The sequence below is a fragment of the Pseudopipra pipra genome, chromosome 2, assembly GCF_036250125.1.
Source record: "Pseudopipra pipra isolate bDixPip1 chromosome 2, bDixPip1.hap1, whole genome shotgun sequence".
NCBI lineage: Eukaryota > Metazoa > Chordata > Aves > Passeriformes > Pipridae > Pseudopipra > Pseudopipra pipra.
This window is the reverse complement of record NC_087550.1, coordinates 77184151-77212005: the sequence shown is the minus strand read 5'-3', so window position 1 is coordinate 77212005 and position 27855 is coordinate 77184151. Positions and strand designations below refer to the sequence as shown.

At 38.3% G+C, this 27855-nt stretch overlaps 1 protein-coding gene across 1 annotated transcript; it reads right to left on the bottom strand.

The window, feature by feature from the left end:
* Positions 1-1503: 1503 nt before the first annotated feature.
* Positions 1504-27787, bottom strand: GPR180 (G protein-coupled receptor 180). The gene is made up of 9 exons (XM_064645999.1): positions 27576-27787; positions 24908-25066; positions 21665-21859; positions 18038-18218; positions 17784-17833; positions 14110-14267; positions 7648-7839; positions 7217-7294; positions 1504-5556 (listed from the first exon to the last, which is right to left on the bottom strand). The coding sequence occupies exons 1-9, from the start codon at positions 27724-27726 to the stop codon at positions 5398-5400; spliced, it is 1323 nt and encodes a 440-aa protein (XP_064502069.1). The 5' UTR covers positions 27727-27787; the 3' UTR covers positions 1504-5397.
* Between the last annotated feature and the right edge of the window lie 68 nt (positions 27788-27855).

Sequence of the window (27855 nt, the reverse complement as noted above, 5' to 3'; positions counted from 1 at the left end):
CTTATGTAAATTTTTATCTCTTCTTAACAACTCCAGTGTTCATTTTATAAAATTTGATTTGAAAATAATGCCATTGTTTTAGAAGAGGCTGGAAGGGTGAGAAACTAAGTAAAAAAAAGTATCCACTCTAATAAGGCGCACATAAAGTCTTTAAGCTGTAACTACTGTATTAAAGGAGAGATTCCCCAGATTGCTCATTTTTGGTTTCCATTAATCAATTTTTTTTTGGGGGGGGGTTGTTGTTGCAGCAGCAGCAAAAGCCAAACTCACCAGCCTGGGCAAACTCCCCGGCACTTGACCGCAAGGCGAGACAGATCCTCGCCATCCTACCGCAGACTCCCAAAGTCATACATCTCAGCAGATTAACAAGCCGATAGATAAAAGCAGCCTTCCAGTGTACCTGCTGCTGGAAACCTTTGCTCTTTGGGTTGCAGATGTTCGGATTAAGTCTCTCCCTACCCACAGGCAGACCTTGTGAAAAGCTGTGTGACCTCCTTGGTTGCCTTCTACTGCAGCGCTCTCATCTGTTGAAAAAACTGACGCCCACTCAAGTTGTGGCTGTTTTCACGGTTTTCTTCCCTCAAAAATACTTTCTCAAACTAGAGGCTGCTCATGACACCCCCTGGCTCCTTTTTAAAGCTGCAAAGGCACAAATGACCATGTTCAATTTAGAATACTTTAAATCAGCCAAACAGTTTTCCTTTTGCTGGAACTCTTGTGCCCCAATGACACACTTCTGTTGTAAGACAGCTGTGAAGGGCAGGGGTCAGTCCAATCCTTAGCATGCAAAATGCAGCAGAAAACATATAGAATAGAGAGATGGAGAAATTACAAGGTCTTCAATGTGCTTTTCTACCCCATCCCCAGCGGTGCCAGCACTCATCAAAGCCTGATGACCTGGTTTGGTGAGCTAAAACCACTGAGAACTAAATTGTTTTTTCTTTGACTGCTGCTAAAGGTTGAATTTTGTACCAGTTTAACTCCTCAACTCCTCACTCAAACTGCTGGGTGACAGCCAGTGTCAGTTCCAGCAAGAGCAATGTGCAGCCAGGGGAACAGGGACACTGTTTTTTTTTGACAGCTAACAGTTAGCCCAAATTAGCTGCGATGTCAAACCACACCCTCAGGTCTCTGATGGCTAGGGAGACTAAAGAGATGGTAGAGAGGGCAAAGGAGAGACAGGAAAAGCGCGAAATCAAAACAGGCCAAGGATAAAGAGAATACACATACTAGATGCAAAGTAGGGGCTGGACTGTGAGTGTTGATCGTGGGAACAGATGGAGAGATACAGAGAGAAATGACACCCATTACACTCAAAATCATATGTATGAGAGAGGGAGAGAGGGGAGGGCAGAGACAGAGCGCAGTGGGAAACATAGAATTTGCAAGGCAGGAAATAGATTTGCAGAAAATAATAGTTTTTCTTAAACTGGAATCGGATTCACTGGAAAATCACAGCCCAGTTGGATCTAACTGTAGTTAGAAAAGAAGGACCCTTTGAAGAACAGTTTAATACTTTCTCTTTTAATGTTTGACATTCAGAAGGATCACCTGCTCTTTGTAAATTGCATAGTCACACAAAAAGTTAAAAGGTACAGCGTAACATCCGCCTTGGCCAGCCCAAAAAACATTTATTCTATCAATTAGAGGCAGAACATTGCACAGAATAAACTAGAGCCAAATCAAATAAAACATTCTTCCAGTTCTGTAGAGGATTGAGATGCAAACAAAAACATTTTGATACTTGCATGGCTTTCCATTGGCATAGGAACCAGAAAGAAATATTCATTAAAAGAAATATTCTGGCTATAAATGTTTGTCGTGTGTGGGAGGTCTTAGTATTGTAATATGTATTAGAAACCTGATATTTTTCCAATCAAGCCTTTCCACTTCCATTTACATATATTTAATTGTAAATATTCATTTTCCTACCTGAAGCACTTTAAATAAATATACAATCAACACCGTCTATGCAGAACAGGAGCAAGTAGCTTAGGTGACTTGCGATGAGCCCTAGAACTGCACAAGCCTCCACATCACTGGGCAGGAGCAATGCAGGATGATGTCTCCTGACAGCTTGTGGGGGGTCTTGTAGACCAAGGTGGTGATCTCACCCTCATGTTTCCTGAACTGGGATCCTCCCTCCCAACCAATAAATCATAACTGACACAAACTGACATCTGTGCCAGCAGAAGAAGTGATGGCTGGCCGGGCGATGCCCTTTTGCACATAGAAGCGGATTTCTTCAGAGCACAACCAACTTCAGTTTGCAGTCATGTAAATACACATTCATCTTTTCTGAGCACCAAAATGTGTGGGCAATAGAATTAGCAGACACTGTATGCCCAACTGTATTTAAAACAGAACCGCACAATGCACAGAAACTCTCAAGACGTCGTCCTTTGACCTCAACTCGACAGTGCTGCTCATCATGGCCAGCAACAGAAGTGCTACCTTCAGAGGGACCCTGCTCCAGCCTCTTGTAGTGGTAAGGTGGCAGGGAGCCTGGAGCTGGTGTAGCTCTCCCTGAGAATTCCCCAGGTGTGCAGCAGCTTTCAGTGGGCCCAAACCTGCACCACGTACACAGTGGGGCTACAGCTGTACCAGAAGAGTGCTTCTGTCCACTGCTGTCACCTAACGCAGAGCTGACACAGGTGTACCAAAAAGCCCCAGTTTGTGACAGAAAACGGATTTTTTTTTTTTTGTTTGTGACAGAAAGCACATTTTAGAAGAAAAGCTTTCAAGTCAGGATGTGTGGATTGAAGAAAACTGAAAGATGGCTGGAAGCTTTTTTTCAAGATGAGGTTATGAAACCAAATTGATAGAATGGGTAACAGCGTGGATAAGCACAAAAACACCATGGTCTTATCAGCTGGTCTCACAGGAGATGCAAGTTGGAAAGAAGAGAGAGGCTTTCACATACCTGAACCACTCTTCTGGCATGATCCAGAGGCAGTAAGCTACAATCTAGAGTACAGGTAAGTATGTACCTGTAAGTTTGTCACTAGTCATACTTGAAGACTCTCCCCACTGAATTAACTGATGTCTTGAATATCACTGCAGTCATGGTGATGTACTGCTACAGTACACAATAGTTATTTAACAACATAAGGTTGGTGAGCGTTGGTTTTTAAAGAGTGCTAATAGATCTGGGCAGAAATGCATGTCCTTTGTACCACTTACCATGAGAAAGTGATACTTAATTCCTAGTTACAGAAATAGCAAAATTAAAATTTATTTTCAAATAACTGAATTCAATGCCAAACTAAGAAGCTAATGTTACCTGTTGACTTATGGGGCAATCTGGGCAAGATTTAAGAGACAACACCTTATGTTTCTTACTTACACTAATTAATTATGAATTGTTGTAGGGTATATTTATAAGGAGAAATTAAGGTAAATGGTTTCATAATACTGACTAACTGAAGTCAGAGGAACTACAGGAAGTAAGAAAGTACTTCTGGAGAATAAAACAAATGGAGTGCCTCTTCTGAAAGTCACACAGAGGTTTTTCTGCATAGATTAAAACTTTTATCATGATGGATCACAAACTGTAAAGTAGTACTTCTGTCTATCAGAAAATTCTATTTTACGTGTGAATTTCAAGTCTTATACATGAAGACAGATAGAACTCTTCTACTTGCGTTACTGGAGACTTATCAAAAACAGGATGCTTTTTTCTTGAGAAGATGAAAAGTACAGAGATAAGCAGGGAAATAAAGACTGAAGTTTTAACCAATAATATTTTTGTGTGGTTATCAGAGGAATGTAATAATTAATCTTTTAATCATTCTGAAGATTGTGTGAAATCATAATATCTCATCTTTTCCAGCCTCAACCTGCCATTCTTGATCTGAATTACAAACAATAAGAAAGGAGATGATTTAATGAGCAACTTTGTCATGTTGCCATTTTGCCTTAGTCAAAGGCAAATGTCTAGTTTTCCCTCTAAACTAAAATGGAACAGACTTACGTTTCAACTATGCTCACAACTAAGGCAAACATGAATGGAAAAGTTAGGGCTATTTTAAAGCTAGAACCTGTGTTTTCACAGAGACATAATTAAATACACACCATTAAGAAAAAGCAAATACTCATTTACTAGAAAATAAAATCCATTTGGTGAAGAAATACACGTGTATGAAGTCTAAAATTTGACAAATATTAACTAAATAGAAAAAAAGAATTCACTCACAATGGCAATAGGTATGTTCTTATTATGAAGGAAAAAATGTCAGCATGATTTAATCATACTCAATAAATAGGCACTTCAATAAAGTATATATTTACACTGGCTTTCTGAATGCTAGGGCATCACAAAGTAGTATGGCTTTATTACAATGGATGGAAGATGGCAACTACTTAGAACCCAGTGCCAACATGGATTATAACAAATCCAGTGAGTATTTTGTTTTTCAATTATTCATAGAAAATTTAATCCTGATTAAGTATCCTTGGGCAGGAATTCATGGGTAGTTGATGACTGAAACCAACATTTATTTGAAATGCTTCTGTTAATTTAATCTGTGTATATGGCTTAATTATGATTGAATCCTCAATGTAACAGAAATGAATTATATCAGGATTAAAATTCTAGTACCACATCACCCATTCCATTTTCTTTGCCTTTTTTTTTCTTTAAAAGATGCAAGCCTGCTGTTTTAATTACCTTTATGTTGCTATGTCTTCTAAGCCTCAAAAACTGTTTAAACCTGCATTACTGGATGAAATTTTTATTTACATTGATTTAAAAAAAAAAAGAGGCAGATATAAACCCTATTTATATTCCCATTAGAATTTTAACCAGTATGAACATTAGTTGCAAAAAAGGCTTTTCTTTTCACCAATAATAAAGGAAAGTTTCTTGCAGTCAGTTGTGAACATTTTACAAGTGTTTTCTAGAGGATTCGCCCTCTTTTGTTTCCCCATCTTTTATACTGATACATAAAATGCATTTTCTCTAAAGCATGAAAATAAAAAAACCCTTGTACTCATCGTTATGCATCACACCAATTTCACAACTGGCCTATTTCAAACTTGTTTGAGCATGCAGATGTTTTAAGAACTGCATTTTGTAAGACCTTCAAACCTAGTATTGATACAAAGTATGGGCGTTTTTGGTGTCTGTGAATGGAAAAGATTCATGGTACTCTTCTGTGATACAGCTCAGCACCAGATGTTACCAATAAACAGTATTTATAAAACTATTAAAATTACAGATTTTTACACTCCCCAACACTTTTAATAGATTAATCTAGCAACCTTGTCAGACCAAAGGTCTGATATTATCACTCAGTTTTCCAGTGAAACCAATGTATCACACACATGTGACAAAAATACCTGTATACTTAAGTCATTATTGCACATTTATAACATAACGTATTCTTCCTAAACATCTCAGAAGTGATGTCGATTTTTATGTCCGGAGGATACTGTTAGTGGCAATGTCACTGATGACAGAGAAGATACCTCCCAATATAGACTATGAGATAGAAAAAGTCTGTAGAGGATAACCATGGAGATGCACTGACAGAGGATAACACCTATGGTAATAATCTAGAGACAAAAAAAGAGAGAAAAAGAAAAGGTGAAAAAAAAAACCTCTCACCAAAGAACACACAATAAATTTCTATCAGCATACTGTGTGAGTGTTTAACTTTAGATGTTTTAATACTGCTGCAGTTACAAAAGATTTGAACATGTACCTCAAGTGCAGAATTCAGACTCTCACACCTGGGTGTTTTTAAATCAGCAGATAGCCCTGGGCAAGTCACATAACCCTTCTGGCAGTCTCTGTTCTGGGGAATTTCAGACTTGCAATTCACCACCCATGCAGTTTCACAAGCAGAGGTGATGTTTAGATATTCTATTCTTACAACAAACAGAGTGGGGAAAAAACCGCCAAAGAAAGCCTGAAAACACTTTGTACTAGCACAATCATGGAGCTTTGAGGATAGTGATTTATCAATCTCACTTAGCCAGACCTTTATTCAGTTCAAGTCTCTTCATCAGTAAAAGCAGTGCACGGCAGTATTTATTAAATGCATTAATGTTTCTGAGGGGAAAAAAAAGTCTTCAGTTTATGTAGAGAGAGTCTTTTAAAATACATGTTTTTATTAAGTAATTAGGGTATTTATTGACTGTGCATTTGTGTATTGTATTGAAGTGCATTTAAAGAAGCAAACACGGCTAAATTATCATAGTGTAGGAACTGCAGCTGCACACGATTGTTAAACTTGCTCAAATGCAAGAACAGAGCAATTGTACTCTCCCTTCAGTAAGCTCAAAACAGTGCAAAAACATTCATTTCCTGATCCTACCTCTAGAGATCGTCAGGAGGTTTTCATCAAGCAACAACAAAAAGTCTCTTCATTAGTAACTCTAGAGGAGTAATTTTTTTCTGCATAGTTTTGTTTTTTTTTTTAAATTAAATGTAGTATTTAATTTACTACATATTTTTGGTGGAACCTTTTTCTTTCCCTTACATATCCTTTACACAAATAAAAGCTCAATTTCTGAATATATTTGCATACAAATGCACAGATGGTTATAAGCATAAAGAAAAGAAGCAAACCCTACCCTGGAATGAGGTAGTCAATCACCTGAGAATAGCAGTGCACTTCATCTGAACATGGCAAGCTCCACACATGTAGTTCCCTAATTCTCAATATGTTTAAGCAACTGAGAAACTCAGAGTCTACCTTTGTTTTTAACTGTTTAGAGCTTACAAACCAAACACCATATTTACATAGACTTCTTGATCTAAAGAATGCAGTTCAGCTACAGGTTCCCTGACCTATTTAGCCACATAAAGCTTTTACAGGAGGAAGACTAAAAAGCAAAAACAAACAAAAAAAAAATCCTCTGATTTATCTTTCTACTACCTTTGTAAAAAGAATCCTCAAGGTGTTTTTAATTAAAACTAAACAAGCAAACAATAAAACAAAACACCCCCTCCACATTTTCCTTTGACTTAACAATCTCCCCTTTTCCCTCCCTTAACCTAGAAATGATTACCCTTAGATGATTCTAACCCTGTATGCCTTTGTAAAATATGACTCATATTAGCATCAATGAGAGTTGTGTGACTAAGACTTTTCAAGTTGCTTTGGGGTCATAAGATTAACAGCCTAAGAGCATGAGTTTGCTAACAAACACTAAACATGAAGAACAACTAGTATTCAAATTCCATCTCTTTTATCTTGCCTGTACATACCTTTTCTCTTTGATATTCTCTGAATATTACAGCAATGGTTGCAAGACATGGGTGGCACAAAAACCAGAGAATGCAGGCCTGAAAAAGAAGATGAGTATAAGTTGTAAAATGACTACATGCCAGTTTAGAAGAAAGAGATGACAGTTACAGGAACTACATTTACATTTCTATTTTATGAACCCATTGTTTAATTTTCAATCAACAGAATGAAAACCACACAATGAAAGGTGGGATTTCTGTTTCAGAAAGCTCTATACTCCTTGTCAAGTTAAAATGACTACTCAGAGTATGATGACAGAGTGCAATGTAATCAAATCAGACACTTGAACATTAACTGTCTTATGGAGGAAAAGAGTTTAGTGCTTCAGTCAACTGCATGCCACAATTATATTTATAGAAGAAAGGATCGGTTTCCCTGATGTAACCCGTACTTTGGCAAAGGTGATGTAGAACTCCCTTTTCAGCGTGCTTCTCTCCACTGTGATAATCTGGTAAAGACCAGCAGCCAGTGACAAAGCCAGACAAACTCTGAGGCCAATAAGCAGTCCGCTTGCTAAACCATGGTGCGAGTGGTAGCTGTGGTGATTTGTATCTTCAAACTGCTCCCAAATTAACAAAAAGCTCTGGAAAAGAATGACAGCAAAGTAAACTTAGAGTAAACAAGGTTACACTAAATTTTAAATAACCTTCCCATCACAGATTAAGTTATCTGGTCATGCTCCACTCTGCTTGTTAGAGACGGCCATGCTACACACCAAAAAAACTCCCCAGCCTGAACTGCTTTTTGGCATAACCTATTACTCCAGCTGTAACTGGCAGGAACAGTCTCACTTCTTGAATTCTGTAACTTTTAGAAAGTTCGACAAGTTAAAGTTTCCTGTAATTTGGATAGAAGCAATGTGGCACCTTAGAAGAAGATCTGGAATAATCACTTCGTTAAACACTCGGCCTACTCTGCAGGAAGACCACTGAAATGATTTCACAGAGCTACAGGGAGGTGTCTCCTTCCACTTGTGATCCACAACCTGTAAAGCTTGTTTCAAAGGCAGGCGACTACGCCTTTTCTTTCAAAATCCTAACAGGATTCACTTTTCTTTTCAAAGATGGGGAAGTAAGAGGGTGGTGCTGCTGCCCCTTTTATACAATAGCCTAAAGGCTCAAGCATTCACCCAGGTTGAACTTGGATCTCCCACAATTCCTTTCTTTGCCTAAAGGATATCCAATTCACATCTCCCACCTCCTTGGAGAGTGCCGCAACTGCCAGGCTATAGGCTGTTCTTGGGTGGGCCACTCTCCACCCCTTCTATTGAAGCTGTGCCATTGTGGAGAAAAGAATTCAACATCAGCTAGGTCAGAAACTGTGAGCGAGCCTGGCTCTGCAAGCAACTGGCTCAGAAACCTGCTAGGGTCTAGGAAAGGGAGTGTCACAGGTTCCAAATGCTGTTCTACCATCTGGACAACACTCTAGCCAAAAGATAACTACACAAAAGATAGTAATCCTCCTTAACTCCCAGTGTTGTATCCATTTACTCCAGAATCCAATTTTGTAGGAGCACTCTGAAAAAGAATATTGATATTCTCCAAGGAAAAACAGACTAACAAGTGCCTAGTTTCTGAATCTTAGTTGGGAAGAAGGCAGGCGCCTACTTGCATAAAAAAAGGTGTCTTGCTGAAGAACACCTTTTTAAGATTTTAGGAATGCTAACATTATAAATTAGAATAAACATAAAGTTTAGACTCTCACAGCATTATGTAGCAGCTGAATGGCATTTTAAAACTTGAATATACACTGGAATCCAGTCCACCTACTGCACACATCTAACTTGCACTGAGGCTTCAGGTGCCTAATAAAGCAGGCTTTCTGAAGAAAGGTAGGCAAATTTGATTTATGAGTGAAGTAGCTCTCAAGGCCTTCAGAAGCAGACATTGTAAGGCTCAATTTAGAAATATAAATAGGTCAGATTCCTTTCTCAACACATTCAAAGGTTTTCTCACTACATTAACTACATAAAGACAAAAAGGTTACTGATATTAAATTTTTAAAAAGTGTGTAATCCACCTGTGCCTTTCAAAAGTGGATGTCCTTGAGCCTCATCAGTCAAGTATTAGAATAATTATCACTTAGAATATCCTCAGAGGTACTCTCATGCTTTCCCCCTCCCTTACCTAGGCCATGACACAGCAAGCACAGCTGCTGTTGTTTCAGTCACTCCTCAACTACCTGGATGGAAAATAGAAGAAGGATGGAAGAGGGACAGATGTAAAGTGTGCATATCTTCAACACAGCTGATTACTAGCAAACAATCTGACCAATAGGCTTCAAATCTTCCCACCATAATGCTCGAAATAGAGTAACTTCAAGCAAACATCTTCAAATGATCAAATTACTTGTCTGAGAATTCTGTCAAGGACTAAGACTGAAATAAGACTACATTGCTCCCCAATCCCTGAGATACAGCACAGTGTCTGCTAACATTGTGTCTATAGCACTACTTTTGGCATGAAATTGATGAATTCCTATCACAGAAGTTATTACAGTCCAGTTAGAACATGTTCAGACAAAAACAAGAGTTCTACCAGTTACAGAATCACTGCAGTCTTGTAAGCATTTTGCCCTTTGATATTTACACTTGAGAACTGCCAAGTATTTAACTTCCCTGGACTGTACTTATTCTGCTTAAGAAAATAAAAAACCCCTCAACCTACGTATAGAATCTTCCTGACTCAAGCAAGCATCTGGGGGGAAATCATATTGGCTGATGGAGATGGAACTGTGATACTGCTCTAAGAAGAAACTTTAAGCTATCCCTGGGATCTACCTAACCTTAAAAACCAGAGCTCACAAAGGTCTAAATTTTCCTTAATATACACCAATAGTAACAGCAATGAAGGAAGCCACTTTCATGAGAAGATGACAAAGAGCTGGAGTAAAGGAATTATGAGAACAAAGCCCAAATCCTCATAGGAAAATAGTGTCTGACAGCAGGGTATGCTCTGGACTAGTCCTTTCAAGAGTGTAAACAGCACAACATCAGTTGATCAAAGGCTGTGTATGGTGACAGCAATGTAAGATCACAGAAGTCCAGCTTCCTTCAGCTTCATTAGATGATTCCAAAATAGGCAGAAGGCAGAGGCATTAGAGGTAGAGATGGAACTGTCAGTGCAACACAGTGTAAACTTGGACAACGTGAATCTGTCATTGCTCTTACTGTGAGCCAGGACTATTCTCACTTGTCAGGATCCTATAAAAGAGAAATCTGTGCTATGGAGTGTTTCTAGGTAAAAATGGATTAGGCAGTCTGTTCTCAATGAAGGAAGGGCTTTCGTACACTAGCACGATCCTGAAGTAAAAATCTCTCTAGTTGAGAAAATTAAAAAAAATAACTGAAATTTAGTTAAGAAATTAAGGTCAGTAAGCCCTGAAGTCCCTCACCTTGATCACAGCAAGGCAACTCAGCTGCAATATTGGGAACAAGCTGAAAAACACCCAGGCACCAACCTGTTGAAGTGTATATCAGAGACATATTTTTTGTTGGCAGTGAGCAGAACTGTGTTTGAGCTCTGAGAAGAAATCAGGGGGCACAATTCTAATTGTTATCGAGAAGAACAACTGTGCTTAGGCTGTAGACAAAAGAACTGGATGAGACAGGTAGCTAAAGAGCTGACTCACACCAGCTACATCTGACACTAAAGTCACAACTGCTTCCTCATAAGGTAAAAGAGAATGATCATCTCCTTGTTTATATAATACACTATTCAGAATGCCTGACTTCACCTGCACATACTCCTGACCTATCTTGGTTCACAGTGGACACCAATCACTGTCCAGTACTGACCTTCCTCTTCAACTACTAAAAGAGTGATGGCCATGGACATCATCCTGATTTTCCAGATATACAAGCTGAACCTCCACATCCATATGACGAAGAACCAGACACTCTTCCTTTTTGTCATGAGGAAACAATTATGGTAGAACTCCTCCTTCCTTTTGCTACGCCAACACTGACTGTATGACAAGCCAAGATAACATATCAATCTCCAGCAAAGGCAGGTTCTCATGGGACAGATCATCGCTCAGAGGCAAGGGGGAAGCAAAATGGAGATTAAAACTAGCAGCAAAGCAAAGTGGATTGACTAGCTGTTTTTAACCATACTTAGTACTCAGGTATCTGATGCCACGCAATGCCAGTACAATAAAAAAAAATTTAGAGCTAAGCTCAGAGGTAGAGTTCATTCTGAGCACACCTTTAGGGTGTACCTAAGAACCCCTGTGAAGCGTGGCATCTAATGCAGTAAGGTTCTATGTCATTCTGGTCAGGTTCAGAGCAATCAGCTCTCTTTCTAGAATCATTGCCTCCTCTCTGATCAGCCCTGAAAGCTGAAACTACTCAGGCCTATGTGACACGAAGGGCCTGCCATCAGTGAAGCTCTGAACAAGGTTTGTGCCCCAGCAGCAGAGTGAAATCTTTAATGAATGAAAGCACAGCAGCCTGGGAACCTTGTGTTCTGCGGCTGAAATAAAGAACAAGTTAAGGCAAAGGGAGATGCTGAATGGCAGACTTGTCCCTCCTTCCTTGCAGCCGCAAAGAGCACAACAGATTTGTTAGTAGGAGGTTGTGTCCACCCTACACTGATGGTAGCCTGTAAACATAGCCTGGGAAATTACTAGTGCTTCTGAAAGAATAAAAATTAAAAATTCATAGCATCAGTACAAAGAGGAGAAAAAATCCTGAAATTTGGCTGAGTAATTTGAACTAGTAGCAGGCAAACAGGATCAGACAGTTTGCCAGTCCAAACTGCAGTTAGGCTGAAGAATAACATGTTTTCCCAGGCTGTCCACTTGCTTGACTTCCCTGAAGATGAGATGAGGACAGGTACAGTAGAACATCAATAAAACTAACACAGCGCAATCTCTATCTGCTGCATTAAGGTAACGCACATGGTTTCCAGCAGCGTTCACAAGTCCTCAGAACATCTCTGATTACCCACATAAGTCTCTCCAAACTCTGGCATAGGAGGAAGATGGCTCTCCCATAAGAATATCTGGGAAAGATCAGAACAGGAAAGAGGTTATTCTACGTTTTTAGTCATTAAAAGTGCCCATTGATTGATTACAGCAGGTCAAACTCTTGTGTCAATCTAGACAGACCAGTGAACAACTGATTAATCCAGAGACTGAAGTCTTAAGATCACCACCTTTGATAGAGGTGATAGTCTAAATCCTGCTCCCCTGAGCTCAACAGCTTCTCTTTGTATTAAGAAGAACAAATCTGCCAGAAGGTGTATTTTACATGTACAGAACCATGAGATGGAAAATATCCTATCCAGAAGGGACAGGGATACTCTTTGTGTCAGGGAACTTTTGCTGGAGACAGTGGACACTGAGATAGGAGTGCAAAACCACCCAGGCAGTGACATATTCTGATATCCACACTCTGTTCCTACAAAACTCCTGCCAAACCTGACATTCCCAATGTTACCAGGAGATATGGTAGAGCTATGCCTTATGGTGAAAAGTAAGATAGCTAACTTTGTGCTAATGCTCCAGTGCTGCTCCAAGAGTCAACACAAATGTGTAATGGGTCAGTCTTGGGGGAAACAGCATATATGTATGATATCTGCCCCAATTTTTACCATAAGTAACAAACAAAAAAAGATTAAGCTGATTATACTGAGTGTCCTTTCTATGTCTAGTAACAGGAAACAACAACAAAAACTTTCCAGTCTCAAGTGGCAGAGTACTAACACACCCATATGCAAGCACAAGTGCAGAGGCATTAATAAAATTAAATACTTTAGAAGTCTCCTTTACTACCAGTATGTAAAATTTCTGGTGCTAGATGGGTGTCAAAGTAAGGTGGAATGAACCTATCTTGAAATTTCAACAGTCCCATTGACCTTAATAGCCTTTGGTTTATATTCTTAATTAGCACGAAATGTCAGCTCCCAGTTACTCTTAATGTTTTAGCAGTCCACTGATTTAGTTTGGAAGCCACACTAATTACAGATACTACCCAAATGGCACAAAATCTTCAGTATAATCTCTTCCTCATTACTGTCTCCAGTTTCTCCCTGCTCTTCTCTTTCTCAATGGCTTTCAGATTCTCTTGTCTTTATGATGTGATTTAAAAAAATTTGTTTACAAAAGGCACCACCAGGGTTGAAATCTCCATTATAATTTACTTTTAAGTTACTGGTTTACTTGACTTTCTAATTTATACTAATGGAAAATATTTGAATGAAATTATGTGTCAGACCATTTGTATATTTGCAAGACCAATCCTGCTCATGAACCTTTCAAGATTTCCCTTATATTGATTGAAAGGACCATTAGACATTCTATTTCAGTGGTTCCAAAAGGAAAGCACTGAGGATTTTCATTTTTTGGTGACAGAAAGGCTTTCTTACATCAGCTTTCCTTGTCTTTCTGCTCATGCTGCTGGTTGTCACCCCCCATAATACAGTTCACAATGCCTCAGTTGTACTGATTACAACTATTTATAGGACCCCATTACACATCAGATCAGTAAAATGACTGCGCTGAAATATCTTTTTTCTTTTTTCCTAGTCTAGATCATTCCACTGATCCGGTTCACAGTATAATGCTACAAACAATTGGCACAAACAGCAGCTTGGAAACCTGTGGGAACTTCTTAAGTGGTTTTACTGCTGAACAAAAACATACTGTGGAGCTACACCTTAAATTGTTAAAGTAAAGAGAAGGTGGTGTTACCTATTAGACATACTGGGTGCACATTATGCTGTGGGCTTTTTTCCAGTCTTGATACTCCCTCCTTCACAGAATTAAAATATTGAAATTATTTGGTTCACAGTTCTGTCATACTTAATAGCAGCTGTATATTTCAGTATAAGAATGAATACAAAATACAAACCTGTGTAACAACAACTACTACAGCAATGCCAGTAGACGTTGGACTGGAATCCCACTGAAGAGGTCTGCCATGAGATTTCTTCATTCTGCCTATTGTCCAACCCATACATAGACTCAATAATAAATACAGCATTTGTATCTGTGAGACTATGTCACACACTATTGAAAACAAAAGAAAAATGAATAGAGTCACAATAAAAATAAAGTTCTTTTTCCTAGAGCAAAGAGGAACTTTCTGTATACACACAAATGAAGGATGGACGCTTACGCCTCTGTATCACCTTTAGTCATAATTTTGATGATAGTTTGACTAGCTGTGGCTGCTTTGCCACAAAATGTGGATTTTTGTGGAGTTTCCAGTTACCAAACAGATCACTATCAGCTTTCCTCCAGTTATGCTGCAGTTCTGCAAGAACATGGGCACAGGGCCACAACCTTCCAAATCCCACTCCTGTGTCAAAGTAGTCTGGGCTCAGGAGTCCATCTACATAAACAGGCTTATAAATGCTAAAGAACTAAAATCATATGTATGTTAATCATACTGCAAATATGAAACATGATGAAATGAACTCCTTTCCTCACTCTGAAGAACTTCTGTTCAAAAATCAGATAGTTTCATTGTACTTTAATTGTACTTTGTCTTAAGGATGTAATAGCTTGCAAAAGAAAGCACAAATATTTAGGACAAATTCCACTCTGAAACACTTAAAGGGGAAAATATAATGAAAAGCCCTAACACAAACTTCATTTAGAGCAACAACTTGCCTGTATTTCATTTTATTAAATGCAAAGCACCTTTGCTTCATTTTGCTATGTCCATTTTTACCTCTGTTTGGGAACAATTAACACATACTCCATAAAGTTACATTCTTAATCAGTGTCTCAAACCTGTGTTTGAAGCTGTATGGAACTGTATCTGAATAAAGAAAACTTCAAGCTAGAATATATTAAAGCCTTCAGTTGTTAGCCTCACTGTAGTACTACTGACAGTAGAAAAACCTAAAGATTTCTTTCTGGGTGATTGTTAGCTTTAGTTTTTGATTGAAACTTATCAAACCATTTACAAGCTGGTGTTGGGATCTGAGTCATTTTACTGGCACAGAATAGACATACAAAAATTATTGATTCTTACACTATGTAAATTGTAAATTTGGTTCAGAAACTAGAGATGGGGCTCGACACACAATGATGGTTTCTGTTTTGTTTAATTAATATTTTAGTTCAATTGAATTTGTTCCTTATTTGTAATTTTCACTTAGACTAGCAGGTACAAGAGTAGTATTTCTGTCACAAAAAAAGCATAGTTCTATTTTTATACAATTGGACTGTATTAAAAAAGATAAATGTACTTCCACATTTACTAAAAATACCGGCACAGAAAATGCTGCCACTGTACAGAGATTAATATGGATACAAGGGATACGATGAAGATCAGCTGCAATATTTCCCTGACATTCAGCAATACTAGCAAGGTACGGATATAAAACAGACTTCAACATGTAATTCCTGGATATGTTTGGTATTCTCACAGTTTATACGCTTAAATGCTTCTTAATGTATTCAGCCACCTCTGCTGTTTAAGATGTATCAAGAGCTTCTAGTAAATACAAACTTGATCATTCTTTAATAAAATGAACGAGCACTGATTTGGGCAAAATCATCATGGAATTATTTTCTCTCTCACTAGAAAAAGAATTGTTACATGAAGCCAAGGTATGCCAAACCAGTGTCACAAATCCAAACTAGAGAAATGACTGAACAAATCTGGATGTACTAGGAAGCATTTTATTTTCTGTCCCTCCTTAAGATAACCTGCCCTGTAAGTTATAGCCCGACATCATCTTTCAATCGCATCTTGAATATATATATTGCTCTGCTTCAGTGTGGCAACAATTCAAGTGGATTCACAGCCAAAATTGTGTAAGACAAAAATTCAGTATCGGCTTTAATCTTTGACACCTCATACACCTTGCTCGAAAGTAACAGGGATGAAAAAAAATGTAAAAAATTACAATAATTCCATGATATCCAGTGTCAGTGTAAAGTCATATGTTATTGAGCTGATTCCATAACTGTCCAATTTCATCACAATCAATCTTTTTTGGCTATTCAACAGGCATAATAATAGTCTTTGACTTTTCACATTTCATTCTTACCAAAAGAAGACCTCTATTTGCAATGCTTCTGAATGCCAGCATTATTTCTGTCATTTATGTGATTTGCTTAGGCAATAAATTAGACTGAGGATCATACACGGTAAAGACTAAATCATATTAGGAAAAGAATAGTATCTGAACAGGCTTTTAAAAAGCCATTCTGGCTCCGCTGCACTTAATAGAAATTTTAACATTTATTTTTAACTCTGATTTCTGTTGTGATACAGGAAACATGGTAGCACTTCAAACTATACTACTTCCCATCAGCTATTCTTCTGAATTGTAACTGCCACTGAAGCTTTCCCCCTTTCTATCACTTCTGCCCTTTTACTGTTTTGGAAACCACAAACCTTAAAGACAGTAGGAAAGGAAAATTTTCTTAACTGAATTTTAGAAATTCAGTTATTGATTCAAAAATATTGTTTTGTTCATTATAATCTTTGCTTTATCCAAATAAAAATGGGCTCTTGACTACAACACATACACAGAAAATCTAACATGTAGCTATCCTCTCTGAAGTTCTGGCTGGATAGTTAACACTGGGGAGGAATTATCCCTACCTCCATATTCTCCATTTAATTTCATTTCATGAGATGAGAGGCAAAGTTTATTAATACAGTTGCTGGAGAGGCTGCAAGGAGCTGCTAACTCAAATGGCTAAAACAAGAAAGAGGCAGTTACTGTGGTACCAAGTGCCATCAAGAGGCTGTTAATTCCAACTGCAGGCTTCTGAATGAACTCTACAAAGGGAAATATTTTTCCATATAGGCTGTTACTTGCCAACACTATCTCACGATCAAAGTATTACTTTCTTTGGGTGCTTCAAGTCAATCAAAAGGCAATGCATTTGCTTAGAAAAAATCCCCAATGCTTCAAGTGTGAGCTACAGGAAAAAACGCCAAACTACCCAACAACAATGTTTAATACTGAAGAATCCAACAGGAATAAGTTAGTGCATTTTGGAAAGGGATATTATAGGAATTTAGTTCCAGTGAGGACTCAGAATATCTATACAGTGAGGAAAAATGCTTTTTTAGCACCAAATCTTTACACAAGTGTTTTTTGCATCATGCTAATCATGTAATTCATGCTGTAAAACACTTTTTCATTATAATAACTGTTAATTTGTTAGTGAAATGACACACTCGATAAAATTTGACTAAGTTTCCTAACAGTTTGCCTCTCTAAATCATGCAAACTCCATAAAACCCTTCCATGTACTGAAACATTTACTCATGACAGGCATGTATTTCAGTGTTTGTATGAAGCAATCCTGAGATAAGAAAATCCTTTGAAAAATCCTAAACATCCCAATTGTACAACTTCAAATTCAGTTACTGGAAACATCTGAAAACCAAAGCTTTTTCTTTTGGAAGAGCAAAGCAATTTTTAGTATTTTATATTAGAAATCCACTGATATGGTCCAAGATCATAATACAGTCTAATAACAGCATTTGCTAATGTATTACGCAGATTCATGTGTAGGAATATGCAAGAAACAGTAGACAAGCATACTCACATTCTGCCAGACTTCCCATAAAAGGAGCTCCTATCCCATCTTTAGAATAACTGATAAAAGAATAAAAAGGTTGTATTTTTAAGTGAATGTGTCTTAAATGCATGTTTTCTCTTAAAAGTACATTTAGGCAATGATGCAGTTCAAAGGTCAGTCTTATGTTTTGTCACAATCATCACAGGCAAGACCATGTACTGGTCTTTACAACACATTGTTCTTCAAGTCTAAAGACTGAAAGCAAAAATGAGCAAGGATACCTTGAAAAATGCAGGTAGTTGGCAAAAGCTGAACCAGCCTGCAACAGTAATGCAATTGTCAACACCTTTAACACAGCATGCATAGGTCCACGCTTCTTCATTGTCTGCCACAGGGATTGTGCATATATGCAAGCAGTTATGAAGTATGCTAGGACAAGCAGGAAAAAGAATTCATGTAATCCTGTGAAAAAGAAAAAATACAGCTTAGTTTTTCTAAAGAAACATTTATACTAGCAGAAAACAACTAAACCAAAATAGATGGGTTTTTTATATATATAATCATTGGGTAATACTTAGCAACTATCATCCAAAAGTGGCAGTACAGTTAAAATGTCTAAATCCTAGTCAATTTTATCCAAGACAGTCGGTGTCTTTTTTACAGAGAGCTGATTATTGTTTAATCTGACAAAGTATTTTTTATTCAACAATACCTTTTCGGAGCGTAGGAAAGGTTTGCAGCAAATACGGAAATAGGATAAAGTGGAATACAATTTCTTGATACACAGAAGATAATTGTAGCCCATTTAAACAGTCAGAAACACACTTATTAAAGGACTCAATTTTAGCTCTTTTGTTTGTTTCCATTTGTAAAGGCACAATCCGAGATAAAGGAAACCCAGAACAAACTTCTATTTAATCTTTTTAACCACTGGGTGTCACTCTTCCTCTGCATAAAGTAGTTCAAGAAGCACAGCTGACTAAGCCCCAAAAGTTTAGATAAAGAAAAATAACACAAATAATAGAAAACAATAACTAGTCCTTAGCGAGAATTTTTTTGCACTAATCTAAAAAAAATTCCCAAAGTTTTTTAGATTATTTATAAAATCGAAGTCCTCTAATTTTCAGTCTAGCAGTAGCCTGGTAAAATGCTTCCCTTAAAACCTGGATCCTGGAAATCTTTTTTATTGTCCATAAGCTCTGCAACCCATCATGAGCTCCCAAAGGATCAAAGACAGTGAGCTACAGGCAAAACCAGGTAAATAAACATTCATCACAGAAAACTTCTGTTTTTCTTCTCCAACCTTCCTTGAAACCTAGTGGTGCCCACAGATTCAGATTCTAAAAAATGTTTTTTCTCCAGCAGCAAAATAAGTCTGCTAAAAACTTTCAACCAGTTTCACCCAGAGATTGGGAAGAGCAATACACATATAATGTATACACATTTGTATATGTGTATGCACATTTCAATATAATGTATATACATACATATATATGTATACATATTTCAATATCTAAGCTGAAACACATTAGAACTGGATGAGTTCTAAATAGTTGCTTGCATTATAATTTCTATGGCTAAAATGAAACATTTTGGACACACATACAGTGAAACGGGAGAAAAGAACACAACTTAATAAAGATTCTTAAAAAATTCAGGGGCACTCTGCTTCTCTTGTACACCAATAAAAAAGTATGATTTATGAATGACAAAAATATGTGGTTTAGAGCAAATCACTTTTTCTTTCTTTCACTCTTTATATTTCTGCTTCAGAAGACACTCACTGAGGTTAGCGAGGATTCAGAAGGAAAAGTTGTTTCTCACCATGATGAGTGAGTACACATGGAAAACTCTCTAGGAAAATCAACTAGCTTTTAATAAACACTAAACATTTATGATAGAAAGCTTCTTCCAACCACAGACAGAGTGTGGATTATTGGCTTGAGACCAAAGGGAGTTAGGAGAAAACGGCATTGAAAACCAACTATAAAAAACACGGAAGCGTAATTTTCAATTTGTCTTCTCTAAGTTTCCTGACTTTCAATGAACCCAGAATTGACAGACCAAATAAAACACATATACCTTAATTTAAAATTGCCTAACTTCAAAGATCTTCAAAATGCTGTCTACCTGTTCAGCTGCCTTTAGAAATCCTAGATTACACCAATACTACATCATACGTAACAAAAACCCTATCATATAAAATGATAAAAGATTATTTGCCAGGGATCAGATGTCAGGCCTCCTCATTTCTCAAGGCAAACATCTTAACCACAAGGTGACAATCTTAAGTTCTTTCCTATGCTTTCCTTACAGTCCATTTAATTTTCAGATCTCCTTTGTCAGGCCACAGATTAAAGTAACTAAAGTGAAGGATGACCTAACTAAACCCATATTTAAGTATGTAGTTTTCAGTTGCCTGCATGAAAGAAGCAAGAAATGAAGCTGGATCTTCTCTCTGATACCCTCATGTTCTAAGTTTCTATGGAAAAATGACAAAGATTATTTCTCAAAGATGCACAAAAAAAATTAAAAATGAGAGAAAGATGAAATTCTCCTCAGTTCTTTGAAAGCAGACATGCACGTAACTTGAGGATTCATGGCAATGATGCAGGTTTTAATTCCAAATAAACAGAGGTGTTCTTCTGCAAATGTGGAAGATATGGCATATGCAGTTCACCTTGCTTCCTACTTGTTAGATCTAAACACATGCATCCAGCAAATTTACACACCTCAGAGTGCAAGCTGTTTAGAGTTCTGCTTCCAAGTGCTCAGTCTTCCTACAGAATTGGTAGAGAGCTCAGATGCCCCTCTAGAAGGTCTGTACACCACTTTAAAGTGCCACATGATGTCTTATTGCTGCTTTTCCCCTTGATTTAGCAAAAGAACGCTATTACTGCTTTTTGAGAATAATTAAATTAACTTAGAATTCACTTCTGAACACCAAATTCATAAAATAAAAACTGCCAGCTAGGTTTATAGAATAAGAAATTAAAGACAGAGGTTAAGTCCAATTATAAGCCTTGAAAAACAGATGATTAATGTGCTACTTTCTTACAGATTCTGCTAAATGTTTCCATGAATATTTTCTTCCTTTCAAAAAGGGAGCTCCCTTTTGTTCCCTCTATATCTTCTTGAGACCACAAATGACAGCAGGGCATCTGATTCTGAGCATAGCAATTAGGCTCATTCTGGGTATGTAGGTTCTATCTGTATAAGAAGGCAGACTAAGCCTATAGGGCCTTTCTCTCACAACAGACCCAGGTCAGTGACACATTGATGAGGCCTCCCAAAGCAGTGATGCTACACACTGCAACAAAGCATTAGGGTGGATTATCCAAAGCATAAAATTTTATCTTTATCTGCTGTCTCAAGTCACTTCAAGTAATTTTTCTGTGGACATGTAAAGATATAAAATTGCATTTCTTAAATAAAACAAAATCAGGAGTGACAAATCTAATCTACAGCCTGTGACTAAGACAGGAAAATCTAAACACTGAACTGGAATTGTACTGGCAAAATGTTTTATCGTGCATATACTCGTGTTGCACAGAATCAAGTTTCATACAGCTATTACATTAATTCATTAAAATCAGGGATTAAATTCACATTGAAGTGGAAGATTAGAATTTCGAGATGGTAAAAATACCGACCAGCAAAGATGTTAACACTAACTTTCCTTGTGCTTACGTACTTCCATTTAGGTAAGTTTTGGAAAGTCAGTCTCAAGAAAGGAAAGGATTTTTCTGTACTGATAGAAAATGAAGTTTAGTCTCCACAAGAATGCAGAATATGAAATATAAGAGACTCTGCTATCCATTCCCCATACTCTTCCAAGCATAGTAAGTACTGATTTGAGTGATCAGATCCTTAACTTACAAATCTAATTTTAAGAAAAAAAATCTTACCCGATTCCCCTGCGCTAAAGTGATCTAATGGATTCCCTTCTGCATCTGGGTTTAGTAAGATCATTTCAAACTGAATATCCTCGGATTCAGAATAATTCTCCTCGCAGGTAAACTTGTCTACATAAAACACATACCATGTTTCCGGATAAGGAATCTGGGACACTGTCAGATTTTGCTCTGTGTGGTTCACAGTCACTTTGGAAGAAAACAAAGAAACAAAAGTACATACTTGATTAGTTTGCTTTTATAAGACTCATCTTTGAATGAAGATAAAACTTAAATCCACAACATCATGTACAAGTTATAAACTACATACAACAGAAAACGATCTTGAAAGCTAGCCATAACACCAGAGACCAGACCTCCAATTTCATCTTTTGTTTCAAACAGGTGCAGGCAAGGGGTGGTGAGGGTACATACCGCATTCCACCTCTCAGCTTTTAGCTTTGCTGGGAGGGCTCTCTTCTGCCAGAAGTCAGTAACTGCAAACTGTGTCTCCTATGCTTAGCACACTTACACGCTCAGAACAGTACTGATAGGATTAGCTATTCTGTACTGCCCAACAGATACTTCTGCAGCATGAAACGTACCTTTGTGAAATTTACTCTACTCTGTTTTCAAAGAGATTTAGAGCACCGGATAGGAACACCTGCATGTGAACTCTGTAAACAACAGCATGCATGTTTTAAAGGTGCAACGTAGCATATTTCACAGCACCTTCCCCAAATTGTAATATACTAAATTTCAATTGACAGTTAAGGGATGAAACCATTGCCAAATAAAACTGTGTATTTCAATCAGATTACATTTAAAAGCAACTGTGTAAGAGACTGATGTTTCATCTGCTCACTGGTCTTGCCACTATTTTTCCTAAAAGCAACAGTTAAGGAAGCACAATCTTTCCAAAACAAACTCTTGATGCAGATGAAACCTGTGGCTCTTTATGTTTGGGTGAAACTGCAAGAATTGTAAGTACTGTTACACTGATTACCGAACTGGAGTGCTAATCAGCAAAACCATAAATGAAAGTCATCTCTGTAGGAGAAATAACAATATCATGGCTGGACTGTAGATTAATTCACCTTAATAATTTAGGACAACAATGGCTAGGAATGAAGAAAGAGAAAAATTTCATCAAAACCCCTACAAACCAAGTTTTTTTTATGAAAGGCTTTTCTAAACAAAAAAGCCACAAACATACATACAAAACAATCCTCTAACAAACTCATTTTCCCTAAATATTTTGTAGACAAAATTTAGAACTAATTTCTAATTTGAAGCCTACCTGTGAAAAACATTTATGTAATTCAAATAAACCTGTTTCACTACAAGAAGTTATTTTCTGTTTTCTGAAGGTATGAACTGATCAACACTAGAATCCAGGAAGAATCATTCTATTTGTTTCTTTGCAATAATTATCATGAAGTACAAGCTTGGACAACACACAAACCAGGATTTCATGTGGTGCTTAATCCAAATGAAAGGCAAACAGTGGCTGACAGGAGTGGCTTTACTTTCCATTTCAGCTCTCAGCTGAGTTCTGACACCGTGTTACTTGCGTCGAGACTAAGGATCACACAGAGCGTGTTTAATCAGTTTTCCATCAAATCTACAAGCTAACTCAGAGGAAATGAAGTAAGATAAAACAAATACGTAATTGATTTTGCCCAACTTCAGCAAACAGATCCAACTCACCCTGTGGTCATACAACTCCTAAATACAGCAGAAAACAGTGAGTGCACTGCTGGGACAGTGAGGAATGATGGACCAACTGCTAGTTATTTTAGCAGCATTTCTGTGCAGCTCTCGTCAAGTGTAAGGAAACTATACCCTTAGAAGTGACATCTGCATAAGATTTCATTATGACAATGTTATAGGAGATCAATCTGTTATTCTAGGGATTCTGGCTGCACAGAGGAAACGTATTTAAAAGAGAAGCTGCAGTCACTTAAGACATATTTGAATGAAGCTTCTAATATTAATTTAATTTCTTAGAGGAATATTTATGCTTTAATTAAGTTTGGTACTATTACAATTAACAAATAGTGCAAAAGTTATTATTTCAGTCTGTTTGTCTTCTAGTTGTAACTCAATGCTTCAGTGTTTTACTGTTCTTTCACATTTAGGTGGGTACTCGTTAAGCTGTATCCTGATTAGCTCATCTTTGATACTATATTAAAAATTTTCTAACATGTTTTGTATATCAAAGTGTGACAGGTTTGTGCTATCATGAAAATATAATTTTATTTTTGTTTTCTCAGCTTTGAAAATGCCATTTCCATGGAACTGGAGAACAGAAGCCGCCTGACAAATGAGAAATGTTCCTTTGTAAATGAGAGACAAAAGGACAATCTACATATTGTATACTGGTATAATTCTCAGCTGAAATATTAAAAACATTTGAATGTGAGATTCAGTAATGAATATTAAATTACAAAATTAAGGGGTGAAAGAACATTCAGTTATAATAGAGGCAAGTTATAAAGGAAGGCAACATAATGCAGATTAATTTTTGCAGAAAAGAAAAACTTATTATGAGGTAGTTTAAGAGAAGGTTTGCAGGTACAAAATTACCCTTTTACTTTGTACTTGGGATACATACTCCCATCTTACAAGCATTCACTTCAGAAGTTTAGGGGTAACTGCAGCAGATTCCAGCAGTTTGCCTCTATTTTTTTTTCAGTCCACTGCAATAAAAGTTACAATTCAAACAGTATATTTGACTGTCCAAAACATTTAGATTCTCAAGTTCTTCAGTTTCATAGGAAAATGGTCTTCTCTGTAAATTCTTTCATATACTCACGACAGTCTTTTTTAAGAGAAAATTTAAGACTAAAAAAACAAAAAGACAGACTCTTACTCCAAGCATAGTTAAAGAAAAATCTCTGTACTGAATGACTAAATGAAAACTTCAGCCAAACATGTACCCTTTCTGAGTTGTGAACAAGTGAGAGCATGAGGTTAGAACTGGTCATAAAGTTTGGCTGTTTGCATTAAATTCATTATTTGTTGAGGATTTAATTTTCCAGCAGTATACTAAATCACAGCTTGAAAACAAAGTCTTCTGAAGTGATGCAAACAAAGCAATTTTATTTCCTTGTAGTATTTTTTAATTGTAGAAGGCCAAAGTCCTGGCTGATGCAAAAATTCACTGAAATGAATATTCTAAACACATAGATAACTCAACAGGGTTCTAAATACACCAGTAATTTAATTTATAGGGGGAAAAATGTAGCAACTTACTTGTCAGCTGAGCTTTAGAGAACTTCCCTGTACAGCTGTGATCCTGGATATTGTTCTGCAGCTTCTGCCATTCCTGTGCTTGAAAGAGGTGGAGTCTAGCTGCTTTTGTCACAGCTACTGCCACATTCTTGATTCTGACACACAGAACAGCATGATCACCTTGATATTGAAAAAATAAAATCAACTACTCTGCCTTGATGTCAGTTACAAGCAAACGGTGTGGCATAGATTTTTTATAAGTAGCCACACTACAGATTCACATAATTTCTTAAATTTTTACCACTACTTCCTAATAAAAGTATTTATGGACTTTCAGGAACAATTTTTATATATCTCATTAACAAAACACCGCATCCACGATTCCCTGTGATGGTACTTAAACAAACCTTCAACATAACCCAAATGTCATTAACCTTCTCTGCTACAAAAGCCTTGGTTTCCCTCCCCTTCCCCCTCTTTTTTTTTTTTTTTAAACAGACTTCCAGATACCTTTTTCTTTTTTCCTTCCTCCCACCCCAAATTTTATTTTCTCAGGTTAAAGACAGTGCCTCAGTAGCCTCAATAACTGGTTCAAAGTCAAGTATTTTATGACCTTTGTGGCATGATTACAAGCATCGTGGGGTAGCTCTTAAGAGAGCTTAAGAGAAATACCAGAAGAACTTATGTAAATGGACTTTCATGTTATGGATGGATTAGAGCTAAAATACTTAATTGCAGAGATGACAGATGTCAAATTGATACAAAGAAAATCAAACTTCAAAAGTGTTATCTAATGTGTCAATCTACATACAGAATCACAGAATGGCAGAATGGCCTGGGTTAGAAGGGACTTAAAAGATGATTTAGTTTCCATTTCCCCTGCCATGGACAGGGACACTTTCCACTAGACGAGGTTGCTCAAAGCCTCATCCAACCTGGCCTTAAACATTTCAGGGATGGGGCATCCACAACTTCTCTGGACAACCTGTTCCAGTGCCTCACCACCCTCACAGTAAAGATTTTTTCCCTAATGTCTAATCTAAACCTACTCTCTTTCAGTTTGAAACCACCACTCCTTCTCCTGTCACTATGGGCTGCACCTAGACACAAAAATATTTCACTCATTTTAGAACTAGCTCATTTGGCATAATTTATCTTGTCTGAGTAATTCTACAATCCTCAAATTTATTTTGATAAATTCTTTCATATATTGCCATAGACTTCTTTAACATAAGAGTATCCTAAATTAAAAGGTAGAATTTAATGTAGAAGAAAAATCAATTAGTACTGCAAGAGCACAAACGCCATTCAAGTTTAAGCAAGCTTTGAATGTTTATTTGTAAGAGTAATCTTCTTTCCCCCTAACCTTGGCATGAGCTAGATTTGAGTCAACAGACTAGTACTAGCTTCAGATAAGGATGGTTTGCTGTTCACAGCCAGTTGCAAGACAGTGGTCCTGCAATAAAACCTCAGATAAGGTGATCTCCTGGTATCTGTAAAACATTGTATGAACTACAGTTTGCCTAAGATTTTGAACTATTTAAAAAAAAGCTTCATGTTGGTATTCATGCAAAAAGAGGAGTATTTCTAAGCAAATATGCAACATCAATTTACAGAATTATATCTGAACACTTACACAACTCATCTTTAATCTTAACAGTCTTTCCTCAGATTTAAGCAGTGCACTTTTTTTTCCTTTAGATCTATTTAGAGCACTTCTACAATTATCTTCTAGGACAGTGATAATTAACTGCCTTCAAGTCACTCCACAAGCTATCTCCACCCCATCTATCATCTCTCATTCAGTGCTGGAAGGTCACACTCCAACTCCGTTTGGCTTATGTCATGTTTTCCTTCGTCCCATTTGATTTTCAAGCATTCTGCAAAACTCTTGCTGCCGTGAGGCTCAATGGGAAATAAAACAGCCTAAGCTACCGAAATGCTGAGCATCCAGGAAAAGCATGCTGACCGTACATGGCACTCGTCATGCTTTCGTACACTTCCTTCTGCAGAGTAAAACTTCTCTAGAAAGGAGAGTACTTTCCAGCCTTCTGGAGTGGCCATTCCAACAGGATCCCAGCCTGCTGCTATGCCTCTTAGCTAAGAGTCAGGAATTATTACTAACAAGGAGTCAGTAACACAGGAAAGAAAAGCCATTGGGAATAACCAGGTGAGACTTTACATCCTGACGCGTGGTGACACCAGGAGCACCCGGCGATGGGGCACAGCCACCTGCAGCGTTGGCGTCGCTGCCGCTCGGCGGGGTCCCGGGAGGAAAGGAGGGATGCGTGTCACAGCTAAAACGCCTCTGCTCTCCCGGACACTGGGACGGGAGTGCCCATCCGAGGCTGCGGGACACGAGGGGACGCGCGACGCTTCTCCATCCGTCACAAAGAGCGCGGGGCTGCTCCCAACTCTCGCTTCCAGCGCTTCGGGACAGCCCCGTCGCGCTCCGGACGGGTTCCGCTGCTGGCCGAGCTGCCCGGAACAGCGGATCGGACCTGCTGAGCATCCCGGCGGAGAGAGTGCAGGAAGGAGGGAGGGAAGGAGGGGGAGCTGCGGGGCTGACCCCGTTCCCCGCCCCGCGGCTCCCCCGGGAGCCGCCACTCTCCCCGCTCCTCACACCCCCCGCAGCCGCGTTCCCGGACGGCGCAGCCGCTCTCCCGCTCCCCGACCTCGGGGCACCCACCGTGGAACTGGAAGCGCGCCACGGGCCGCCACGGCTCGAGGCGGGAGGCGGCGCTGGCGAAGCCGCCGCGGAGCGTCTTGCCCATGGCGGGGCCCCAACAGCAGCAGCCGGCGGCGGCGGCGCAGAGCAGCCACAGCAGCCGCCGCCGCATCCCCGGGATCGGGATGGGGATCGGGATGGGGATCGGGACCCGCCGGGCACCGGGATCCTCCTGCCCCTCCCCCTCTGCCCCACCGGATCACGTGACACCCCCCGAGCTGGCGCGAGCGGGAGGGCGGGA